The following is a 22,602-nucleotide window of genomic DNA, read 5'->3' as shown; positions in this document are numbered from 1 at the left end:
AACTTAAATCTCATTTAAGATCTGCATGCTTTAGCAGAAAGCTCTTTTAAGTTGGTGCTTGATTCCCTTTTCAGTCTGCTAGACTCCTGGCCTGTTAAGCTGCATGTAGAATTTTAGGATTCCCAAGAGTCAGTAGCTTTTGGAACATGAAAAGGCTCTTAAAACTGTCCTGGTAACAAATATCAGTAGTACAAAATTCATGTAGAAATGTAAAAAAGAAGAAACCTTTAAACTATTTTTTATTCCACTTTCCCTACATAGCTCTACAATAATAATCCATTAAAATTATTTTTCTACATCATAGATACAGTGCCTTTGAAAAAGAAAATCCTGATTTTAAATTTGTCGAAAAAGAGCAAACCAATGGCTTAATTAGGACACAAAGATAATTGCTGTTTTTCTGTTACAATGTTTCAATCAACAGCAATTTACAAACATGCACTCAAATGGGTGTGTGAAATCTGTAGCAAAGATATACAAATAGAGTTTCCTTACACTTTCCCCAGTCACAACAATGACCAGAGCTTTGTCTAGGGCTGCAAATACTTTTTATTAGTAGCAATGTAGTCTGCTGAGTAGGGTGACCAGTGCCTGGATATTTGCAGCGGAAAACATTGTATTTAGTAATCATTACTTGGGCTCTACCATTGTTATCCTGAAAGCAAAAAAAATCCCAGCAAACCACAGAAAACTCAAGGGAGAGGTGGGTAAATGCTCTCAAGGAAATTGAAGAGCACGTGAATCCTGCCTGATTACAGGTTTCAATACCGACTTGAAACATGGCCCAGATTCTTCAAAAGGTTTGTGAGGGCTCACAACCCTTTTGAGTGAAGTTGAGCCCAGTGATGAGTGAATTTGGGCTGACTTGAAGTTTTTCTTGAAAGCCTTGCATCACTTTGGGTAAGAAACCAGGTGAAACGTTGCAGGTTTTAGAGATTTTCATTAATACTTTTTTTTTCTTCATATTTCAGTCCTGAAGGTCAAGGTATTACCAGTAAAAACATATTGTTCAAAAGAGAAGAAGCTGTGCACAAACTCTCTGAATGAAATGAGACCAAATACCTAATTCTGCATCAACACAATCACTAAGTATCTGTGGATACAACGCTTAAAAGAAATAATTCTATTACTGAAAAATGCAGTTTGGACTTCTTTCACTGAAGCAATGCTTAGAAACAGAGGCTAGCATCTTTCATCCTATGACAGTCTTGTATACATATATCGCATTCTTAGGATATAAATTTTTTTATCATTTCCAGGATTGGTGGGATGGAATATCATTAGACCTGCCTTGTTTTAGGTCCTTTCTTCTTTATTTCAACTGTTCTGCACATGTTTACAAACAATTATTTACACACCAATAATGGAAAAAATATTCCACAATTTATTTTTCAAAAGAGTGTAAGCATATTATCCTAAGCTTATCAAAGCATGTCAGAATATCCCCATTCTGGCACAAGTTTTCTTTCAATTAAAAAAGAAAGTTATTGTGGTCCAGAGAAGAAGAAAAACAAATTAAAGCAAAACAAAACCAAATTATTTCTGGTACATATACTTTTAATAAATTCATAGAGAATTGGTATCACACAATGAAAAGAAACTCTAGAAACCCTGAATGGCAGAAATGCATGTAATAGCACTTTTTTTTTTTTTTTAATATGTTCTAGTAAGTACATATGCATAAGGCAGCTACTATACCCACAGAGAGAGATTTCATCCTGCATCAAATCACCACTTGGTATTAAACAGAGTCTTGCAAGGAAAAGAATTTTCTCTGAAGAAGAATTTCCTTGTAGTTTGTTCCAAATGTGATGATATTTTTAAACATTTCGCATGCTATCAAAAAATGTTATTCAGGTGAAAATCTAATTTTCAACCCTTTTGCATTATCATTTTTCTAGACAGAAAAAGTTAAAGACATTATGAAAACAATTCTGATTCCACAAGACCACAGGTGGGACCAGTGAAAGAGAAAATATGGTATATACACTCAGAGATCTGTCCCTGTCCAAAGAAAATAATCAGATGACTGCTTTTGCACTAGTATACAGTAAACATCCAAGAGCTATGGAAAATGGCTAGTTGAAGACATCCAGTGAAATTTAATCAGTCAGGGAAGAAAGCCTCCTGTTATAAAAATGACAGAGTTCTTATTATCACTTGGATGCAATGGAATAACTTGTAGGCATTGAAACAGCTGGAGACTGTTATAACTTCTGGAATGGGCCACTAATATTACCTCTTGGTATTAGTGATTATAGGTACTTTGCTCTGTACTAATCACCCCACTGGTAAACTGCTTCCAATTTAGCTTTCCTCTTTGAGTAGGGAAAGAAAAAAAATGTAGTTATGGTGGATCCAGCTGAAGATGCATTATACTTTATCATTTCACTCAATATAATGCATCTTTATTATCACTTCTTCCTCCCAAGCAGTTCATCACAGGTGTAAAAAGAGTGCATGAAAGGCACCAGTTTGGCTTCTTCATTCTTGGCATATATCCATTAAGTGCCAAATGCCAGCTAAAAGGTGTCCACCTTGGGAGAACATTCAGGGCAGAATAGTGTACTTCCTGTTACAAAAAAAAACCCACCTACAACAGGTGAAATAATAAAAAAAAGAATATCCATACCCATTCCACAGCAATCATAACATATCAATGGTCAATATTAGAAGAATTAGATAAATCCAGGGATATCATGGCAGCTGACCATATCTGAGCACTCTCTTCTGCCACTACAATTACTCTCTATCTTCAAGAAATAAGATTATTTCAGAATATTATTTGATTTCCTTTGAAAAACATTAAAAGAAATCTTGTAGTCATGCAGTATCCATATCTGTTTTCATATCTATTTGGAATCCACTAGCTAATGTGGCAGTGACTGCTTGCAGGTTTTCTGACAGATGTAGGAATTTCTGCTCTTGGGTTAGTTTTATTTCCCAAATATTCCATATTTTATTGGCTCATCATCTTTTCTAAGACCCCCAGCTAAAAACTTTTATTGATTCTTGACACCAATTTGCTGAAGTACCTCCAAATACACTGTTCCAAATCTATTAAAGACTATATCATACCAGGAAATACGAACCCCTCTATTTTGTGTAATTCATCACTCACCAAAGGTAACAGTTTTATATGTCAGCCTTCATACACTCTATATATTGTAGGGCTTTACATGCAGCTTTCATAATCCTGAAGGCAAAGATATTCTGAAAAATCTACTTCAAATAATATAATTGGAAAATAACCTTAGGTCATATTGAAAAACATGGCCATCTCAAAACCCACAGCATTTTGGAGTCAAAGTGACCTCACACAGAGCAAAGCTACCTTATCAATGATTTATAACATGTAATGATTTAGTTATATTTTCCCTTTCTCATTTGAAAGCATCTTTAATGCCTTCTTGTTGGATGACATTCCACTGTTTGCCTACTTTTTCCATTAAGATACCTTCAGATTATTTAAAGTTGGTCTCCTTTTAGAGCAAGGTCTATACTTCCTAAACACTATATATTTAGTCAAAATTCAAGTACATTCCTTCCTCCCTACATCATTGCTTACCAAGCATGAGGACTGTACTATATCCAAGGCTCTTTTATCAATTCTTTTAACTATAGGACATATATATTTCTTCAAAAATTACTCATCAGATATTCTAATTTTTATTCTATCACTTTTTAAAATAATTGATTCAATTTACTACTTGATGTTTTATAATTGGGGCATAAAACTTCATTTCATGCAGCTCAAAATGAGCTTTCAAACAAGATCTCACAAATTAAGTATAATTAACTGAATTCTCAATTTTTCTGTCCTTATCAGCATATACCCAGAATGATACATGCCATTGTTTCATGTGTTTGCTCTTCCAATTCTTTTTGATTAGAGTCCTGCAAGTGTTACTTACAAACTTCTACAAAGGAACATATATGAACAAACATACTAAAGTGACCTATGCATTTATGAAAATCTGATGTATCTCACCAAATTGAATGTGAGAAATAGACACAGGAATTTTAGAAAATGCTGGTCTTCAGCAGAACAGTATAATTCACTTTTCTCTAAATAGTCCTTTTTTTTTTTTTTAAGAAGCCTAGAAGATGAAATTAAATTAAAAAGGGCTTCAAAGGCAAGGATATAAACCATTGATTGACCACACATTGTCCCCTCTGACCTCAGTGGATCATTCTGGATGTGTTATGCTAAGTTCTCTGTGGAAATGAAGCCATGCTGTATGCAAAGACAACTGCCAAGTATCCTTTCATTTTCAGGCCAATAAACTTACTCTACTAGTTTCCTCCAAATTTAATCACTATACCTTGTGCATTAAATCTGACTTTAAAAAAAGCTAATAACATGAATATATCTTCTTTCTATGGGTACAGACTATTTTCCGTGTGGACAGATATTGCAAATAACATCTGTTGTCTCTATTATCAGCTGTTGCAATTTCTTGTTTGAAAGTGTGATATTTCACTCTATCATCTCTTCCACAGGATTTAAAAAAATCTAAAGAGAAATATTTGTCTTACAACTGGGAACTCAAAGACATATAATAACTGGTTTAGACTGGGATTATGGTGCTCCTCTTTTATATACACATTATTAAAAAGCAGCAAAATTTATAGAAAAAAAAAAAACTATTAATAATATTTCTACAAACCCTCCTTGCAGATTTACAAGGATCTTTAAAGAGGACATATTTTCTTTCACACTGGTGATGAGCAATAGTAGCTGGGGCTTTGAAAATATACCATATATCTCCACTGGCAGAGCCACAAATTCAAAACAAGTCCCAACAAAACTTAAACTAAAAACAAAATTGAGGGAAAAACATTTTTAAAAAGTTTATGGAACCTCAGGCAGTTCACCTGTCATTTCTGACCTAGCTCCATTAAGGCTTGAGGACCTGAGGTGCCTGAAAAAGACCACAAGGATACCTTCTGTAGGTATCTCAAGCACATGACTAGGACAGAAAGAAAATGGATATAGAGAAAATATTGGATGAACTACCACAAGCAACAGCATTCAGTTCCTCTGCTATTATTAGGGTCTAAGGTCCAAGTTTACAAGAGCTCTGTCAGTGTTTCTGAGAAAATTTCCCTATTCTCCTTGGTAGTATATATATACTTTTAAATACCCTCAGAAAACACCAAAATAACACTTAGAGAAATTTTTTTTTGGCAGTTAGCATACTATTCAAGACTGTGTTTTGGGAAACCTTGAAACACCAAAGCAGAATAGCAAATACACCAGAATCAATAGAAACCTCTTGAGGAAAGTCTCTTTCTTCCCCTCCCCCTTTATCTCCACTCCCTTTTAGACTTTTGAATTTGTTTTGTGTCAATTTTTGGATTTTGTTGTTGTTTGTTCTCTTTGCATGTTTTACTTAATACGATTAGTGTGGTTGGGGGCATGAGTGGCACTAGGAAGAACTAAGCCATTTTAGATGGACACTATGAAAAAAGAAGTGGCTTTTGGGGAAGACTGTGAAGAAAAGTTAGATGATCATTAGTTTTTAAATGATGACAGGGGCTTGTGCTTGGCGGCTTCCTAAAAAAACCCAAAATCCATAAACCTCAAGCTTAGAATTAGATATTAAGTATGCAAGGGATTTGATGAGAAAAACAGACTCAAAGCTAGCAACTAATAAGAATTATCAATGCCCTTTATGTGTAAATGTACTAGATTGGCAGAGCCACAAACCAAGTTGACCCATTGGTGCCGATTCAGAATGTATTCCAAGTAGACCTGGTAAGTCTACTCAAAGTGCATTCAAACACCCTGCCAGAGCTTTTGTTCCACCAGAACTTTTTGTTGTTTGTGGTACGATCTTGATCCAGTGATTACTGTCTGTAGTCACCGTCTGGCCCCAATCCCTGTTGCAATTTAAGCTATTTCTGCTGAACCAGTTTCAAAGGGCTATGAGTAAGGAGATGCACGAAATTGCCATCCCTTCTGATCTCCTGAACTCTCTTAAGGGAATATCACATCTTCTCAGGTAATTGAATACAGGAATGCATCTGAGTAATCTCAGATGGAAGGCAACAAGAATCCTTTCATCTCATCTACATCCTAAATCTTTTTACTTTTTTCTTCTCTTTTTATTTAAAGTGTTAACTAGTATTTGTTTATAATTAGCTATGAATGTGCTTTCCAGTAACTTTCAAGTGGAGCCAGTTGTTTTTTTTCTTTTTTTTTGACAGACACAAAGCCTTTTCAATGACTTATTAGAGCTGTGTTGCTATAGTTTTGAGAATTTCTATTTACACTGAACAAAGATCCAAGTACATTTGGATGGCTTGTTATCGGGTACATTAATGCTAAGAAAGCTTTACAAGAGAATAAAGCAGGATTTCTTCTGGGAATCCTAGCAAGAGTCTTACATCCTTCTGTACTTCCTACGACAAATTCATAAATGGTTTTCAGCATGAAGAATACCTGTACCCCCTCCCCCATTTTCTAAGCTTTTTATGCATACAGGTAAGAGAACATTGAAATAGAACATTTAAATTTAGAAATTCAGACCCCAGTTTCTTGAAGATAACTTGGGATAGAGCATCCAATATGCTGAACATTTTCCTAATTATGTTGTTTCTTTTTTTCAAAACCTATGATCAGTTAAACACATAAACACGTATATAGATTCCAACCAATTATACTTCTAATGACTAGACTGTCACACAACAGGAACACAAATTATGTGCTAGCTCCATAGATTATGAGCAAGATTTCTGGAAGCACAACTTAAAACCTCAGTGAATAAGCAAGGACAGAAACTTGAACTTCCTTAAAAGTTAAAAAATTTTAAACTTAAGAAGACTATAAAAGGAGATTTACTTTTCAGATTAATCTTATATTAATAATAAAACCAAAAAAACTCATCTCAAGTTCTATCTGAGACGTGTCCCAAGATGCAAACTTCCTCCACATTTTGCTATTTGTGTTCTCCTTTACTCCATCAGGCAGCAGTTTGGTAACAGGATAGTTATTTTTGCCTCAGTATTCATCAGCAAGTGGTCCATCCACACTGCCAAAGTTACAGAAGGCAAAGGCAAGGACCGAGAGAATGAAGAAGGAGAAGGTTGGGTTTGAGACTGAGGAACCTGAAGGTACTCAAATTCATGGGACCTGATGAGATGCATCCATGTCCGAGGAAGTGGCTAAGCCACCATTCATCGTGTTTGAGAACTTGTGTCACATTCACAGAAGTAAAATGCATTGTATTTCATGTGCAGCTTTGAGCTCCTCACTCGATGTTCCCTGCTACTGATCTTAAATCCAACACTGCTGAAAGGTCTCAATCAGGCCAGGACTAGGCAGGAAACAGATGTGAAGCTGGACAGCATACCTATGACTAAATATATGTTTTTGGGTACCATAAAGATACAGCAAGAGAATTCAGGCCTGATTTAAAAGGAAGGCTGTTCATCTGGTAAGCCTGGACTCCACAGTGCTGAAGAACATGTGCCATTGTGATTATGGCTTATGAAGGACCTAAGTGCTCTTAAGCTTTAATGTCCTCTTATTTTTCGTTCTCCATCCCAAGAACTATGTCATAAAAGGAATCTTATTTGATTACATTTTTACTAGAGAAGGGATTTAAAATGTGAATTATTTTGTGCCCCCCCCCCCATCCCCAATGTTTTTGGTGATTTTTTTCAGAAGGCATTTTTTTCAGAGTATTTCGAGTTGGATGACTTATATCATGCTATTGTGATACTCATACATTGATCTGTCCTCATGTGATGACAAAATATGTTTTTTAACTCTACCACACCTGTGCTGTCTGAAACCACTGTGATGCCTACAAAAATGATTAGATGAGATCCTGTGCCAAAGGCACAAAACAGCTGGCAGCCCCAGTCTAAAAGTTTGGTCTTTCATGGACTTTCATGGAGCAAGGTGAGGCTAATTCAGTGAAGCCTGTCTAGTGTTGCAAATGCAACTCTATCTGAATAAGGATTATTATGTAAAAACACACACCAATGGAGGTGCTGACATCTGGAGTAAGGATAAGTTTCTATCATGCTGACGTTAAACTATTTATCAGCATTAAGATGTCAGTGTGAGATTAAAAAAAACACTTTTAGGACTCAAAGAACAAGTTTTAAAAGCTCCTTCAATAATTCAACAAAAAGAATACTAACAGAAAAATTCAAACATTCATTAAATTGCTTAAGTTGAATTCCTGCATCTCTTGTTCTAGTGAGTTTATGCTTCTTGCCCTTCAGATTTCTCCAAAATTTTCTTCTCAAAGGAAAAAAAAAAATTTTTAGATCTTAGTAATATTTTGGTAATCATAAAAATATTCAAAGTCAGTGTCTCCACATAAATTACTAATATCTAACCTCTTAATGTTCTGTGCAATTTTTTCAAATAAAAACAAAAAAAACATTCATTCATATATCTTCCTAATCATGTTTCAGTCATATTTTCCTCAAATTATTTTTAGAAAAATTATTAAGTACTGCTATTATCTCTTTTATATTAATCAAATTTTAAGAGCAATATTTAAAGAAAATGGAATCTGCAAAATCAATCATTCTGGGTTAGAAAATGCCAGAATTAAGATTACCCTAGCAGCACTCATTTCACAATCATCTACAACACTTCTGGAGCCAGGAACTTAACCCAGATATCCAAGACACAGTCTGATGCTTCAGTCTCATTCACAATCCATCATTTGATGATGCACAGCCTTTTGCTGCTTGACCTAAAAGAACAAGTCATAACCAACTATCTGGTTGCAGCTGCAGCGATAAATAGAACTCACTGTGACTTACTTATACATGCATTTACTAACAGTTTGGAAAAAGGGTTTCTGAATGCTCTTCCAGGCAAAAGAAGGAGATGGTTACAGACAGTTCAACCAACAGGACAATTTTAGCATCTTTATTCTGTAAGATCATGAGGATGTGACTAGAATTTAGGTCTGGAGAAACATCTATATTCTTGGGTCCAGCAGAACAAAACCTGGTGCTGGTATTCACTTACAATAGCAAAATGGCAGAATTTTTCAAAATAAGACTAGAAGGAACCAAAGATTGAAGGGTTACCCTGTGGTCCCAAACTTAAAATTACACTGGAATAATCCTCATTGCTTTTAGATGAAATAGCCAAAAATCAGAAATTTTTGTTCTTACTTCTGCAAACAATGCCTGTATTTGTCCCATGGAATACTGTTCTTTCTAAAGTCTAAAACTAATTATATTGGCTTGGTTTCTGAATATGATGACAGATGATTTGCTCATATTTGAAGTCCGCAACGTTTTCACAACTTATAGAATCTCAGTGGAAAAGCTGTGATTTCAACACACTGAATCTTCCTACTTCCCAAACAAAACTTACTGCTCTGAGGGAGTGATGACTGCTGTCTCCTGCCATAAGTTTCCTGCTTTATCAAGCTGACAAGAATGCCCAGCCTAGACAGCATCCCAACAGCAAACACCCAGAGACAGCTTTTCACTGCAAAATTAACCACAGCTAAAACCTGGGGACTATGAATCATTTGTGGTTCATGCACACACAATTCTTTCAGCATGAGCTAGCTAACCTATCCAGTGGGGACAAGGTTAAAGGATTACTAACTGCTAATGAAATTCCTCTACAAACTGCATGATAACTAGCACCCTCAGCATTTACCCACTGTCTTGTGTCAGACTCATTCCTGCCAGGAAAAGAAGTGATTTCTGAAGCTTTCTAAACTGGTGGATGTGATCTCTCACGTATTTGCATCCCTATGCATCCACAACTACATATGGAACAATGGAGACAAGGTTCCCAAATAGAGCTTTGCTTTCAATCTTTCTTATTCAAATTACGATAACTTGTGGGGAATAACGCAAAGAGAGAAAATGTGACTATATATTCTATACTGGGGACATGCAAATTTTAAATCCCTACTGCTTGGTATGAATAAATTTTCATTGGAAAAGGACAATTGTTTTACTATATTTCATAGTTATATATTACTCACATATTGGAAATGCTTAGAGAAATGGTTATAGCAAAGTAAATAATAAACAATATATTTTTGAAAAGTTTTCTATTTTCTGACAACTTTTCTTCAATCTCCTTTTTTGAAGTAGATTTTCTATTTTTTTTAAATTTATTTTTCCGTTTTTAAACCCTACGGCTACGTAGAAGTTCAGAAAAAAACATAACATTTGTAAGAACAAGAGAACCACGTGATACATTTGGTGATTTGATGTGATTACAGTATGCAGACTCAAAAAGAGGACATGAAAAGAAAAAGAGGAGGAAAAAAACGTGGAAGAAAGCAAAAGAACCTGGAAGAACAGAGAGGATTTTGTTGGAGGTTTTGAGGCGCACAGACCCTCAAAAACCCAATGCATAGGATAAATCACGCTTGCCAATATCCACTAAGCCAATGTAGAAAGGAGAGCACAGGTAATTTAATCTCGTTAAGTATTATGATCATTTTAACAAAGACATCAAGTCCCTCAAGAAAGGACTGGTATCCTGTCGCTAATTTGCATACTTTAGTGCACATACTGATTGTTTAGGCTACTGACTTGGATAGCAAGGCAAATACTGAACAGCCTTCATTACACATACCACTAGCACTTTCATCTAAAAACTTCATGATTCCTAACACATTCTTGCCTCTTCCCCTTCTTTAGCTTTCACATGAAAAAATCTACCAGCAAGCTAATGATGGTCAACCTTTTTTTGTCTCTGGTGACTCTAACAAAAGTGTTAACATTAAAAAAGTTTTTTTTTTATTAATACATCATTAGTAACAATCAGCCAGATGAGTTGCAGTAACATAACTCAAAGTTATCTGTGTGTGACAGTAACTATTCTTATAAAGCAGAGCCTTTCTAACCCCTTGCCAAGGATATTTAATTTGGTGTGCAAGTTTTTTTGCCTATGGGAAAACCATTTTCCATTTTAGCTGCTAGCAACACGTATAAGTGAATATGCTGCAAGTAACTAGCTACTTTGAACTTTTGGGTCCCATTATGCACACAAGCTATCCACTCTAAAAAGGCATCATACAAACATGCCAAATTATTCAACCTTCTGAAAAATGCTTTTCATCTGAATTATAAGTTAAAACTTTTTCTGACTTTAGAGAAACTGGAACTTGAAAAGATAAAAATGTAAAGCTTGATTTTTCTTTGCCCAGAGCATATGTTATATAAACAAAAATCCCCAAAAGGTGCCAAGAATTGTCCCTCTGTTTTTCTAAATGATCATGTGTGCAGTCTAGCTGAAAAGACTCATCGATTATGTCTACATAAACAACAAAAGCCCTTAGAAAAAATATCTAGATCAAAAGCCTGTCAAACACTGAACAGGAAAGAGAAATCCTGCTTTAAACATGGCCTCTTTCAAGTCGGAATTCAATCCCATGAAGTAAAAACAAAGGATTTCATAATGAAAGGTATTTAAATTACTTTATTTTTGGATCTTAACCAGGGATTCTTTTTTGCTATATGTTAACCTTTGTCTTTCTTACATTGGGACAGAATTCTTCATAATAGGCCCTACGGTTTTAAAAAAATGTAGAAATTGTTTAGTCACACTTTACTGTGCTCACAATACACAATTATTTTTATCAAAATGAGACACTGATATTTTTACTGACATTATGGGTTTCTCCTTTTGCCAACAACATACACATCTAATATGGGAACACAGCAAAGTTCTTAACGGATGCGATGGATATATATTTTTTCTTTTTCCTCACTCTCCTAAAGTACAGACATGTAATCACAAAGGAAATTGTATATCCTTGCAAAAACTGATCACTATACAGATTATATAAAATTATATTCTGAAAAGTATAGTCAAAAATCATAAAACAAGCTGAAGTTAGACACTTCTAAAACTATGGTTTCTAAAAGAAGAAACACAAATTTAACAGATAGCTGTCTGCTGAAATACAATCATATATTCATACAATGGTTTGGGTTGGAAGGGACTTTAAAGATCATCTAGTTCCAACCCCCTGCCATAGTCAGTGACACCTTTCACTAGAGCAGGTTGCTCAGAGCCCCATCCAACCTGGCCCTGAACACTTCCAGGGATAATCTTCATGGTTGATTTCCTACTCTGTCAATAAGGTTAAAACGACATGATTTACAGCATGCCAATAGTGATATCTTTCAGAAAAACTTGTGATTTGAATTTTCCCTATCTATACATAAAAACTATAACATAAACCTAATACAAAGCACTTGCTACATGTTCAATCATACCACTACTGTAATATTTATATGCCATATACATAACCAGAATCCAGTTTTAATTTGGTTCATACCTACTTGTGCTGGAGACAACATCCTGTTTGCCAGGTTTGGATAGTGGACATTTGTCTTAGAAAACATCAGTTCATATTTGATGATTCAAAATATTGGGTGTGCTCAATTTATTCCCTGTAATTGAGAGTCCTATAGCATGGATCAGTACATAGTAGAGTACATAAGCAGCCTGGTCTAGTCCCCTCCAACCCAAACCATTCTATGATTCTATAGGTACTGCACTAAAAATGTTTGGATATATAGTCATCTTGGATACTCTAACCAGGAAGAGACACATGCAAATAGGACCAGCCTCTCAAACACAAAGCACATTCAGTTAATAACGATATCTATGAGTGGTAGCTCTTTAACACATGTCAAGGCTAATGAATTAATGAATCAGCACAAGAATCAGAATTCTCACACAATTTGCCTATTCAGGAGACAACAGGTCTGCCTTTGATTATAAGAGGCAATATCAAAGCAGAAGGAGCAGCAAAATGTCACAATTACATTGACGTACTCATCAGGGCACTTTAACCCTGATGCATTGATTTCTGACCTGTATTAAAACATGAATTGGTCAATGCAGAGTACTATTTCAAGTTCTGATATAACATTTGTGAAAACCTAAAGTTATCCATATTTCCTATAATCTTGTCAAAGAAACATCTAGTAAAGCATAGTCCGTTCATTTTCAAAGGGTTTTCCTACTAATACTCAGGATGTCAGTTGATCCTGGATATTTCTAATATATTTTCTCTTGCAGTGTTAACCATTAACCACATCCAAGTATTTCATATGGATTTGCAGTATATCTGGAAAAGCTTTAACTACTTTTGTTAGGCTTATTCCATGTTTTTGGCGCACCCAAAAGAATTATCTCATTGGAATGAAGTTAATGAAACAGATCCAGCTTCAATAATTTTTCAAGGAACAAAGGCTGTAAGTTTGTTTTCTACTGGAATGTTGAACTTAGAAGATCACACACTCAAGCCAATAGCATTTGTCTTTGCTGTCATGCAAAAGAGAGTGAGTCACCTACAGTACAAGAGAATCATTTTGCAAATCTGTTAGAACTGTGTGGCATCTGATTAAACTAATCCATGTCTTTCTATGATGCCAAAATAAACAGTCCCTTTCCCACAATGTATAAACATTGTTCCCATAACTTTCCTTTGAAATGTCATGAAAAGGTTAAGTGACGTTTCATTATTTACCTTGACTAATGAATTGCTCCATGTTGTCTTTGAAGGGCTGTAGGTGCTCTTCTAGTGATAGCTGATAAACTTTTGCTGCTTCTGTCTCACATGCTGAAATCAAAGTAACAGATTAGTTTAGGATGACACATCGTAGCATGGATCTGTATACTGTAGTAAAAAACACTTTAATTCATATTCAGTGAAACTGCTGGAATATGCGCCTCAAACACACTACAAGTACCAACACTATGATAATAGAATTAGGAACAGTTATATTCCCAGTAAAATATTTTTATAGGCAGATAATTTGTGGCCAGTGTGTGAGTTTAAGTGAGTGGTAGCAAAAATTAACAAAAGTATTCAATTATTTTGAGGGAGAAATGCAAATTTTAGGGGCAGAACTGCGTGGGAACAAAACTACAAACTCAGATTCCAGGCCGTGTTGATATACCTGGCCCCAGGTAATAGTGCCTGAATCAAAATAAGGTTCACATGCAAAACCTGTACCAACAGTAGGAATGACCTTAATTTAGTAAGTTAAGACAGATGAGGGCTTGATACTTGATAAAATCACAGATGTATTGAAGAGTTTTACATTTTTCAAAAGTAATAGTGTAAAAGGATTAAAGTGAAAGATTGTAAGAGTACATTATCCATGGCTTGAACTCTATGAGAGAACTTGAAGAACAGCTTGCTTCTTATTGCACTAGAAACCAAGACAGAGAATCTGGGGCCTAAAGCACCCCTGACACAAAGATTATTTGTGGGTAAGATGATCCTATCATACTTCCACCAACTATCCAAGCTGATTTAACTTGGGTCAAGAGAAGACCTGAGTCTATTTCAGGTGAATGTTAAACTCATTTTCCACTATAGGGAAAACGTCTTTAGGCTGTGGTAAGTTCCTGCCATTCAACAGAAATCAATGCTGCTGGATTCTGCCTAAAAATTTCCAGTTCAAGTGCACATCTTCCAAAACATATATTTCCTTGCTTACCCTCCAGGGCTTTTTTAGGAAAAAAGAATTACTAGTAAGTCTTTAAAGACAGAAAACTTGTTTAACATTTAAAAAATATTTTAAGGTAGTAGAAAGCACTATCCTAATACTTACACAGAAAAGCAGACTGATTCAAATAACTGGTAACTCCACACAAGTGGAGTAAAACCAGGGTGATAATAAAATAAAATTTTAATTATTTTTTTTTTAAGCTTAGAGCAAAATGGAAATAATAACAGCAGACTTTTAGGGGAAAGATAAACATGAAGGTGTCTACTTAGACAGGTAACCTGCTTATGCAGCGATATTAAAAATTTTAAAGAATCCTATCCCCCACCAAATATAACTACATAATTGGAAGCCTGTAATTTTTAAACAAATGTTAGTCAACACATGTGAAATAGCGGAGGGGATCCAAATGACCATGAATTTTCTAACAACATATGACAGAAGAAGAAATAGAGAACCTATGTACTATTCTGCAGATGGAGATGTTCTAACGGCAATATATAGGATTTGTATTACTCTTTTCTCTTATGGAGAAACAAGTGTCAGAGCTGAAAGAGGCGACAGACCTACCGTAACATTTAATATCACCAAAATTCCATACGTTTTTCCAGAATATGGATTAAATATTTTTCAGAGCAGTACTGCATTATACTCTCTTGAATGTTTGCAGCTTACATGAACTCTCAGCAAATTTGAGAGAAGAATATATCTTATGAAGACTTATACCCAACAAAAATCTTAGCCTACACCTATGTCAACAGCTTGAAGCAGTCCCATTTCAAAATGTTTAAGGAAATGTGGGATATTCTATGTTTTATATTCATCTTGTTATAGGAAACAAAACCATGTAATGTTGATTGTCAAAATGAAATGTCTCCTCTTCAACCATTTAGATACTGGAAGCTCTCCCATAGCTGATTTGTTTGTGCACATATGTGCAGTGTGGGAAAGGGTGTGCATTTAATGGTAGCTTTGTTTCTCCAGTTTTTGGTGGAGTTATTTTTGTTCTTTTCTGCCCACACCCCTCCCTCTGTGAAAAGAGTAAAATCAATGATGTTCAGAAGAATAACAGTTCAGGTCCATTTGTCACCCTATTCCTTAATTGCAAACCCCGTGTAAGTAATTTAAAAACAAAAAAACAGGGGAAAATAATCCCTTTCTTTTGCTTTAGAGAGTGTAAAATATTGTACATAGCATTCAGACCTTAAAAATTAACAAATCCAGTCATTATTACCATGCTAATGATTATTATGATGCTTAAAACAAACTAGTTCATCAGATGCTTTCTTCATTAAAGAATTAAGAGGTCTGTAATCAGTTCTTAAGTTTCTCAGTTCTCCAGATCACCAAGACTGGAATGTTAGTCTCCCTTCACAACCTGTTGGATAGAGCACTCATTTATTATTTTCTGTAATTCATCACTAGAATAAAACCCCCCACTATTTGTATGAGCTATTGCTATTCTTCATTGTAACTGAAGAATTTAAAGTGCTGATCAAATGCAAGCAGTACAAAGTATCAGAGAGTTCCTGGTATTTCTGCCCAAATGAGGAAATAAGATACTGAGTAAATGCTTGTGTCAGAAGAGTATTTAATAACTTCTAAGCAACATGGAGAAAAAACATGGGGGGAAAAAAAAAAGTATGTGAGAATACAAACAGCCTTCTAAATTTGATGTTTTTAACTTCAGCTTCATAGTAAAACACATTTATCTCCATGAAACAGCTCAGCTAAACATCCCAGATATCAAAGGAATACATTGGCAAAGCGGATCTGCTGTGACGACTTTGTAAAAGTTTTGTCTAAAACAAAAGCTTGTCTGCTGTTTCTTAACAGACTCAAACTTGGTCTTATCATCCCTGTTCTCACAGGTTTAGTTTTTCTCTCATTTTAGGAGATGTGTATACAATTGAAAAACTTAGACAAAATTAGCATATTTCTAAACTCCACTTATTTCGAGCAGATTTTAAATTTTCCTATGGTGAAAGAACTGAAAGGTATTCCAGGCACCACAAATGAGATTCATCTAGGCAGTCACAAAAGCCAAGCACTAGGTAGAAACTTATCTCACAAGACTGAATTGCCCGAACGGGAATAAAGATAAAAACTTTGCGTTGCTTTGAAGCAAGGTGAAGGTTTCAGCATCCTCTAGTCCCAAATCATGCACTTCAAACTTTCCAAAGATCTCAAATCCCAACCTGAAGTTGGTAAGTGCAGAGACACCCTTTCTCCAACCCTCTAAACCAATTTTAACATATAAGCAATACATAAACAATGGAAAGGATCAATAATACATCTAATTTCATCTCCTCTCAAGATCATATGCTGCAGAGAACTCTATGTCTTTTTTCACAGATGCAGCAAAATGGATTCTTGTGGGCAATTCAAACTGGTAGCTTTTTACCTATACATACACAGGTCTCTCAAATGATCCTGATCTGGAAATTGATGTGAAAATCTGTGCTCAAAACCAGTTTAGAGATTTAATTTTACAGCAATTCCAGCTGTATCCAGTATCTCAAGAATTCACCTCATTTTATATTTCTGTGTTAAAACACAAATAATTGTATTTTTTCAAGCTATTGTGTTAGCTTGTTCAACCTATTTTTTCTTCTATTTCAGTTCACCTTACTAAAAACATGTGAAGTTTCACAACAGCAAATATAATTTAAGAGACATCTATACAGAAAAGAGAAGTGACAAAAAATTTCTGTGCTTTGCACCAACATTTTCAGTTAGTGATTCTGTGATGTAAAATGCACTCAGTCTTATTACCAGAAATAGTTGCTTTACCTTTTTTAAAAGGAGAAATAAAAAGTTTTCAACATTCAGAGTATCTTTTTAGTGCACATTTCCCAGCTGGTTCTGTTGAATGCCAAATTTTAGCCCTTGGAAGTACAAATCTCTTCTAAACATTAAAGATGTATTTTTGAACAAAATGGGTGAGCAGATGACCAGCTGCTCCTCAGACTTTCTGCATTTTCTTTGGCCAGGGTAACAATGGGCAGCAGGATTTTTCTTTTCAAACCCCCAAAATATAAAAACTAAATGAGAAATAAAAGCAAACAAACAAACCAACAAAAACCCCACACCAAACAACAAAATAAAAAAGAAAGCAAGCAGACTTATGAATTGTCTTGGATGAATAATTAACAGCTTCATTAAGCTGTTTTTATTAACTTGTTCAGAAACCACATACTTCTCTATAGAAGTCTGCTAGAAGTCAGGTGGATTTTCAAGATAGTTTAAGATACTTAAGAGGACACCTTTAACTGAGACTTGACAGACTTTGCTTTTAAGCCTTTATGGAAGCTTTGAAATTATGTCCTTAATTTTCTGAGATTCTGAGTGCTCGGACTTCCACAAGAGATGTGCCTGTGTCCTACTTGTCTGAAAACTATATAACAACATAACCACTGTTTTCTCAACTTCCTCAGTGCTTTCTGGGTTCCTTACAACTGCAACCTGTGACTTTAACAGAAAGTTTAGACTTTATCTAAAGGAAACAATGCTGGCCTCATCAAAAGACAAACTCTGATGAACCCAGCCACAAATACAGAAAGAGCTCTTAATTTTCTTTTATTTATTTTTCTTGGAATTGCAATGACTTACACTAAGAACTGCTGAGTCTTCAAGGGCTTCCATAGACAGCTCCTTGTTTGGAGTTTTAAGGACAGTAAAATATGACTCACAGATTGACTGAAAGCCTGGCTTTAGTTTACATCTGGTTTAGGTTTAGGAGTCTGCATGCAGCATAGCTGCAGCAATTAACCCTTTCTGTGATAACTGAACAAACAGCTAGAATTTGGGGATGTACAGGTGTTAACGAGTAGGCAAAAGTAAAGATTTAATATGGTTAAAACAATACCTGTTTCTGTAAAGGCAGGTTCTGTAAAGGTTTCTGTAAATGGTACAGATAACTGGAGGACTGACCCAAACCACTTTGCTATTAATTACCTTGAGTGATTTGGCATTTTATAATAAGACTGAAGGCATTATGTTATCACAATATGGATCTACAGATCATTAAAAAAAAAATTTATATATATATATTTATTAATTGTAAAATATCTTCATTCACATTTATATCAAAACTATTGACAGAGAATTACAAAAACACAATTTCAAATTGTCTTAGAACAGAATTTTTTTGATGATAAAATGAATTCAACCTCCAAAGAGTACAATTTTTTTCTCTACTTCGATTCTCTCTACTTCATCTCCGTCTTCTCTTGAAACTTGAAATATCAGTGTACAAGCACATTAAAAAAAACTTAATTTTTTGGAAAACCTCTTAGGATACACTTTATTTCACCAAACTTTAGCTTTTTAAAAGATAGATCACCAGATTATACTCGAGGCCTTTCCTTAACTGGAAAATTAATCACTCCTTAGATTGTCCCTCTCCTCCTCAAGGAGGGGGACAATCAAATTTAGAAGAGCAATCCCTTCCTTTTCTTCCATCTGAAGAGGGGCCATAAATGGCTTAAGGCTGCTCAAGTTTGTTAATTGAAGTACCACTCCTGCTTCTGATCAAGAAGTGGCATTGAAATGTTGCCAGTGTCTTAGATCCATAATCAGAACTCTGATGGAAACACTTGGGAATATGAAAAGATACAAGGATACATATGTGTGTGAGAAAGAAAGGGGCAAATAGAATGATACATTTTTAAAAATTTTAGTCTGACTCTCTCAGTCCCATATTGACACCATCCCAAATACAACTTTTAAAAAGTCTTTCTATCCCACATTATGGTACTTCCAGTGCTCTTATTCACACAGCAGGTGTTAAACATGAGAGCACATAACAGCTCTACAACAAGCAGGTCCAACATGAATAGGTAACTTTAGGTGACTGTGAGATGCACTGAAAAAATAGGGAACGTGTAGTTTTCCAAGATACTCTGGGGCTTTTCTTGGAACATACTTTTAAAATACAAAGTGTTCTGCAAATGCTTAACACTTTATAAACATTCTCAGTCACATTTATTCCAAATCAGGGAGATGTACTGGGCCACACAGCCTAGCTTCTTTGGATGGAGACTTTTCAGTGAGTTGTAAACACTCAGAATAGGAAAAGAAAGCATTACTAAAAAAAAAATGTTAAATTATCATAATTATTGCTTGTAGTCAGTGACTAATCAAATATATTAAATATGACATTATGACACATAAACAAGTACTGACTTCAACTCAGCTTCATAGCAATCTGCATCATATTGTACTATTAATCTCTTCTACTAGTGAGATTTATTTTCTGCCTGACATTGTTTCTAATTCCCTTTTAGCTGAGCTTCAGTGAAAGTTTTGCAATAAGTGACAAGTGATGAATTAGTTTCTGATTAGTAAGAATAAACTTAATGTTGTAAGGCTAAAATGCTAATGTGTAGCCAAAGAATAGCTTCTAAACATTTTTTAACTCGCCATAATTTTATAACTCTCAATGCCATTTTAGTGTTCTAGTTCTTTCCTAAATACATCTTGAAGAATTTCATGGGCAAAAATCCAACATGTTCCTAAACCACAATTTTACCTTAAGAGTGTCAGAGCAAAGAGGGTTAGAATCTTGATTAATACATGTTTTCCACATCTTTCTGCTCTGCCTGGAGCACTCTGAAGTGTCTAGAAAAACATACTGATACTAACAGTTATATAACAGAGGTCCTAATCAGTGAGAGTCACACACTGCTCCTGTGACCCTGGATGCCCAATTTTCTTTACATGGTGAGTTGATTTAAGTCATGTGGCAAGTGCTAAAGTTTCTTCTGTGGAATGACACAGGAACAGAAGTCATTGCTTGGCATGACTGCATCAAGGAATGTTGCTGACAGCCAGGAGAGATCAAAAGCAGATCAAGTTGCTTAACAAACTATATGTCACTGAAGTCAAAAAGGCTGAAGTGGGAATCCTGGAGAGCTGTGAAATCTAGGAGCAACAGATGGAGCCAAACTCACTTGATTTGTTAAAGGATCTACCTGTTCTTTGGTCTTCTACCTTACAAAAAAAAAAAAAAAATCTGGTATATAAATTTTATCCTGGAGAGCTGTATTATTTTAAAAAAAAACAACCAAGTTTTTGTCTTATTCATCTTGGAACAGACACGGTATGATTCTAAAAGTCTTTGGGACTTGCACTTCTAACCTGAAATACTAGAAGAAATTTTCTGTTCTAAGATTTTAAAAATTGCCAAGGCATAGAGCTCATGAACACTTAAATATGGACAATAGCCTCGATAGTCAAAAGGGAAGAAAGCACAGAAGTTTGAACATCACGAGTCCTTTTTAAGCAGTCAGCATAATAACTCTAATACAAACATAAGTCCAAACTCAAAACTGTGAAAGAGCACATCAACAAAATTATTTTACAGAATCATGAAGTCTATTTATAGCTCCATGTCTCTGTGTATATTACTGTCATCTTTGGATGGAAAAATACAACAGTACTAAAATGAACTGTTATTGTTACAGCTAGGAAGCTTTTTTTTTTAATAATAATAACTGTCCTCCACTTTGTGGGTATTCTGTTGGGGTTTTTTAAATTTTATTAAAGGATCTTTCTGGAATGAAATTTACCTTTGAATAATGATCAAGGAAAGTTTTCAAAGTCAGAAATAAAATATCTGCAGAAGACTTTTTTCCTAGGTGAACCAACACCTCCTTCCCCCATTGTAATAAGCATGATCTCACTGCATGGTTTTCAGGGTATTTGAAACTAACATGAACAGAATACCCTTAAAATGGTGATACTGCCTGCATCAATATTATGAGCAAGTTTCTTTTTGTCAGTGACAAAGAACAAATCAAATGCCCCACCCTCACCAAATGGTGAAATCCACTCATGAAATCTGCCATCTAATTACTGATGAATATAAGTACAAGGTTACAGTCCACATCTCAGTATAAAATAGTAATGTATTCTGGCATTTATTTTTATGACTTTAAAGTCAGTGTTTCCCAGGAATAATCAATACTCATTTACTCACACTGACTTCCAATTAATCAGTTCACATTTAGAATTTTGTCAGAATTTTCTCAGCATCATACAACCCTCTTCCTGTCAGTCATTTGATGAGGCACTTAATAGCTCTAGTAACTCATAAGATTCCATGTCTTCATTAGCAAATCTGGCAGTGTACTTAGAGTAAATGCAGTAAAAAAAACCACTTGCAAGTAATTTTACACATTCTGTTAAAATTTGTACTCTATTTAGAAATGATTGTCATTAAGACAAGCTATTCTATCTCACTGAAATCGTTATAACAATTAAGCTATCAGAATACCCAGAATTTTTAATGTATTACTAAAATTTACTTCTACTGCTCTTGCAGTCATAAAATCTTTTAACAGAAATTGTTTTAAATTTAGATTGACACTTTTCTTTGGAAAAGAAACCACAAAGCATTTTGCATCTCTGGAGACTATTAAGAAGTCATGACAGATTGCAGTCTGGTTTTGAAATTGTCATGACATATTCAGGAGAGGATGAAGATACTGATGCTGTCCCCAAAAAGTTTGTACCAGCAATGGTGTTTGTAGTTATTCTTCAGTTCCATTAACTACAGAGAAGACTGGCAATAGAGTCTCAAGCCTAAGGGTTGGATTGGAAGCACAGGAAGAATTCAACTGCAATCTGAAGGCAGATCGAAGCGTGTAATTTCCATTTCTACAGAACCCCTGCTTTGATCACTGCACAGTGTGGATTTATTCCACAAGAGATTTATGTCTGTGTGCAAATTTCAACCTTGATCTAAAAATATTTAACCTTTAATGTACAAAAAACATTTTTGGTAAATTTGTGAGGAATAAAATCTGCCCCCATGGATATTCGTTAACATGCACCTGAATTCAAGTATCTTTTTTAAATAAGACCTATGTATCTTCTACATGTGCAAGCTTGAAGTTCAGCTCTGAGATTATCTGGAAGTTGCAAGAAGTATAGAAACAAGTTTTCATGACTGAATTGTGAGATTTTTGCTCTCTAGATTGTTCAGGAGCAGTAAATGGATGATGCTACAGTTCACTCCCCAGTATCACACTAGGTGACCTTGATACAACTTTAAATATTACCTCGAAATATTTAAAATAGATAGAAGCAAGAAGGGAAGGTCAGATACCC

General features: G+C 35.0%; 1 protein-coding gene across 6 annotated transcripts in view; it reads right to left on the bottom strand.

Moving 5' to 3' along the window:
• FMN2 (formin 2) overlaps positions 1-22,602 on the bottom strand; it is a 172,901-nt gene that overhangs the window by 31,521 nt on the left and 118,778 nt on the right. For all 6 annotated transcript variants that reach the window (XM_069010364.1, XM_069010363.1, XM_069010362.1 and 3 more), the window contains one exon: positions 13,500-13,592. In XM_069010364.1, the coding sequence (XP_068866465.1) occupies positions 13,500-13,592 (93 nt within the window). The remainder of the gene's footprint in view (positions 1-13,499; positions 13,593-22,602) is intronic.

Source organism: Aphelocoma coerulescens, chromosome 3, assembly GCF_041296385.1.
Source record: "Aphelocoma coerulescens isolate FSJ_1873_10779 chromosome 3, UR_Acoe_1.0, whole genome shotgun sequence".
NCBI classification, from domain to species: Eukaryota; Metazoa; Chordata; class Aves; order Passeriformes; family Corvidae; genus Aphelocoma; species Aphelocoma coerulescens.
This window is presented reverse-complemented; position numbering and strand designations above follow the sequence as displayed.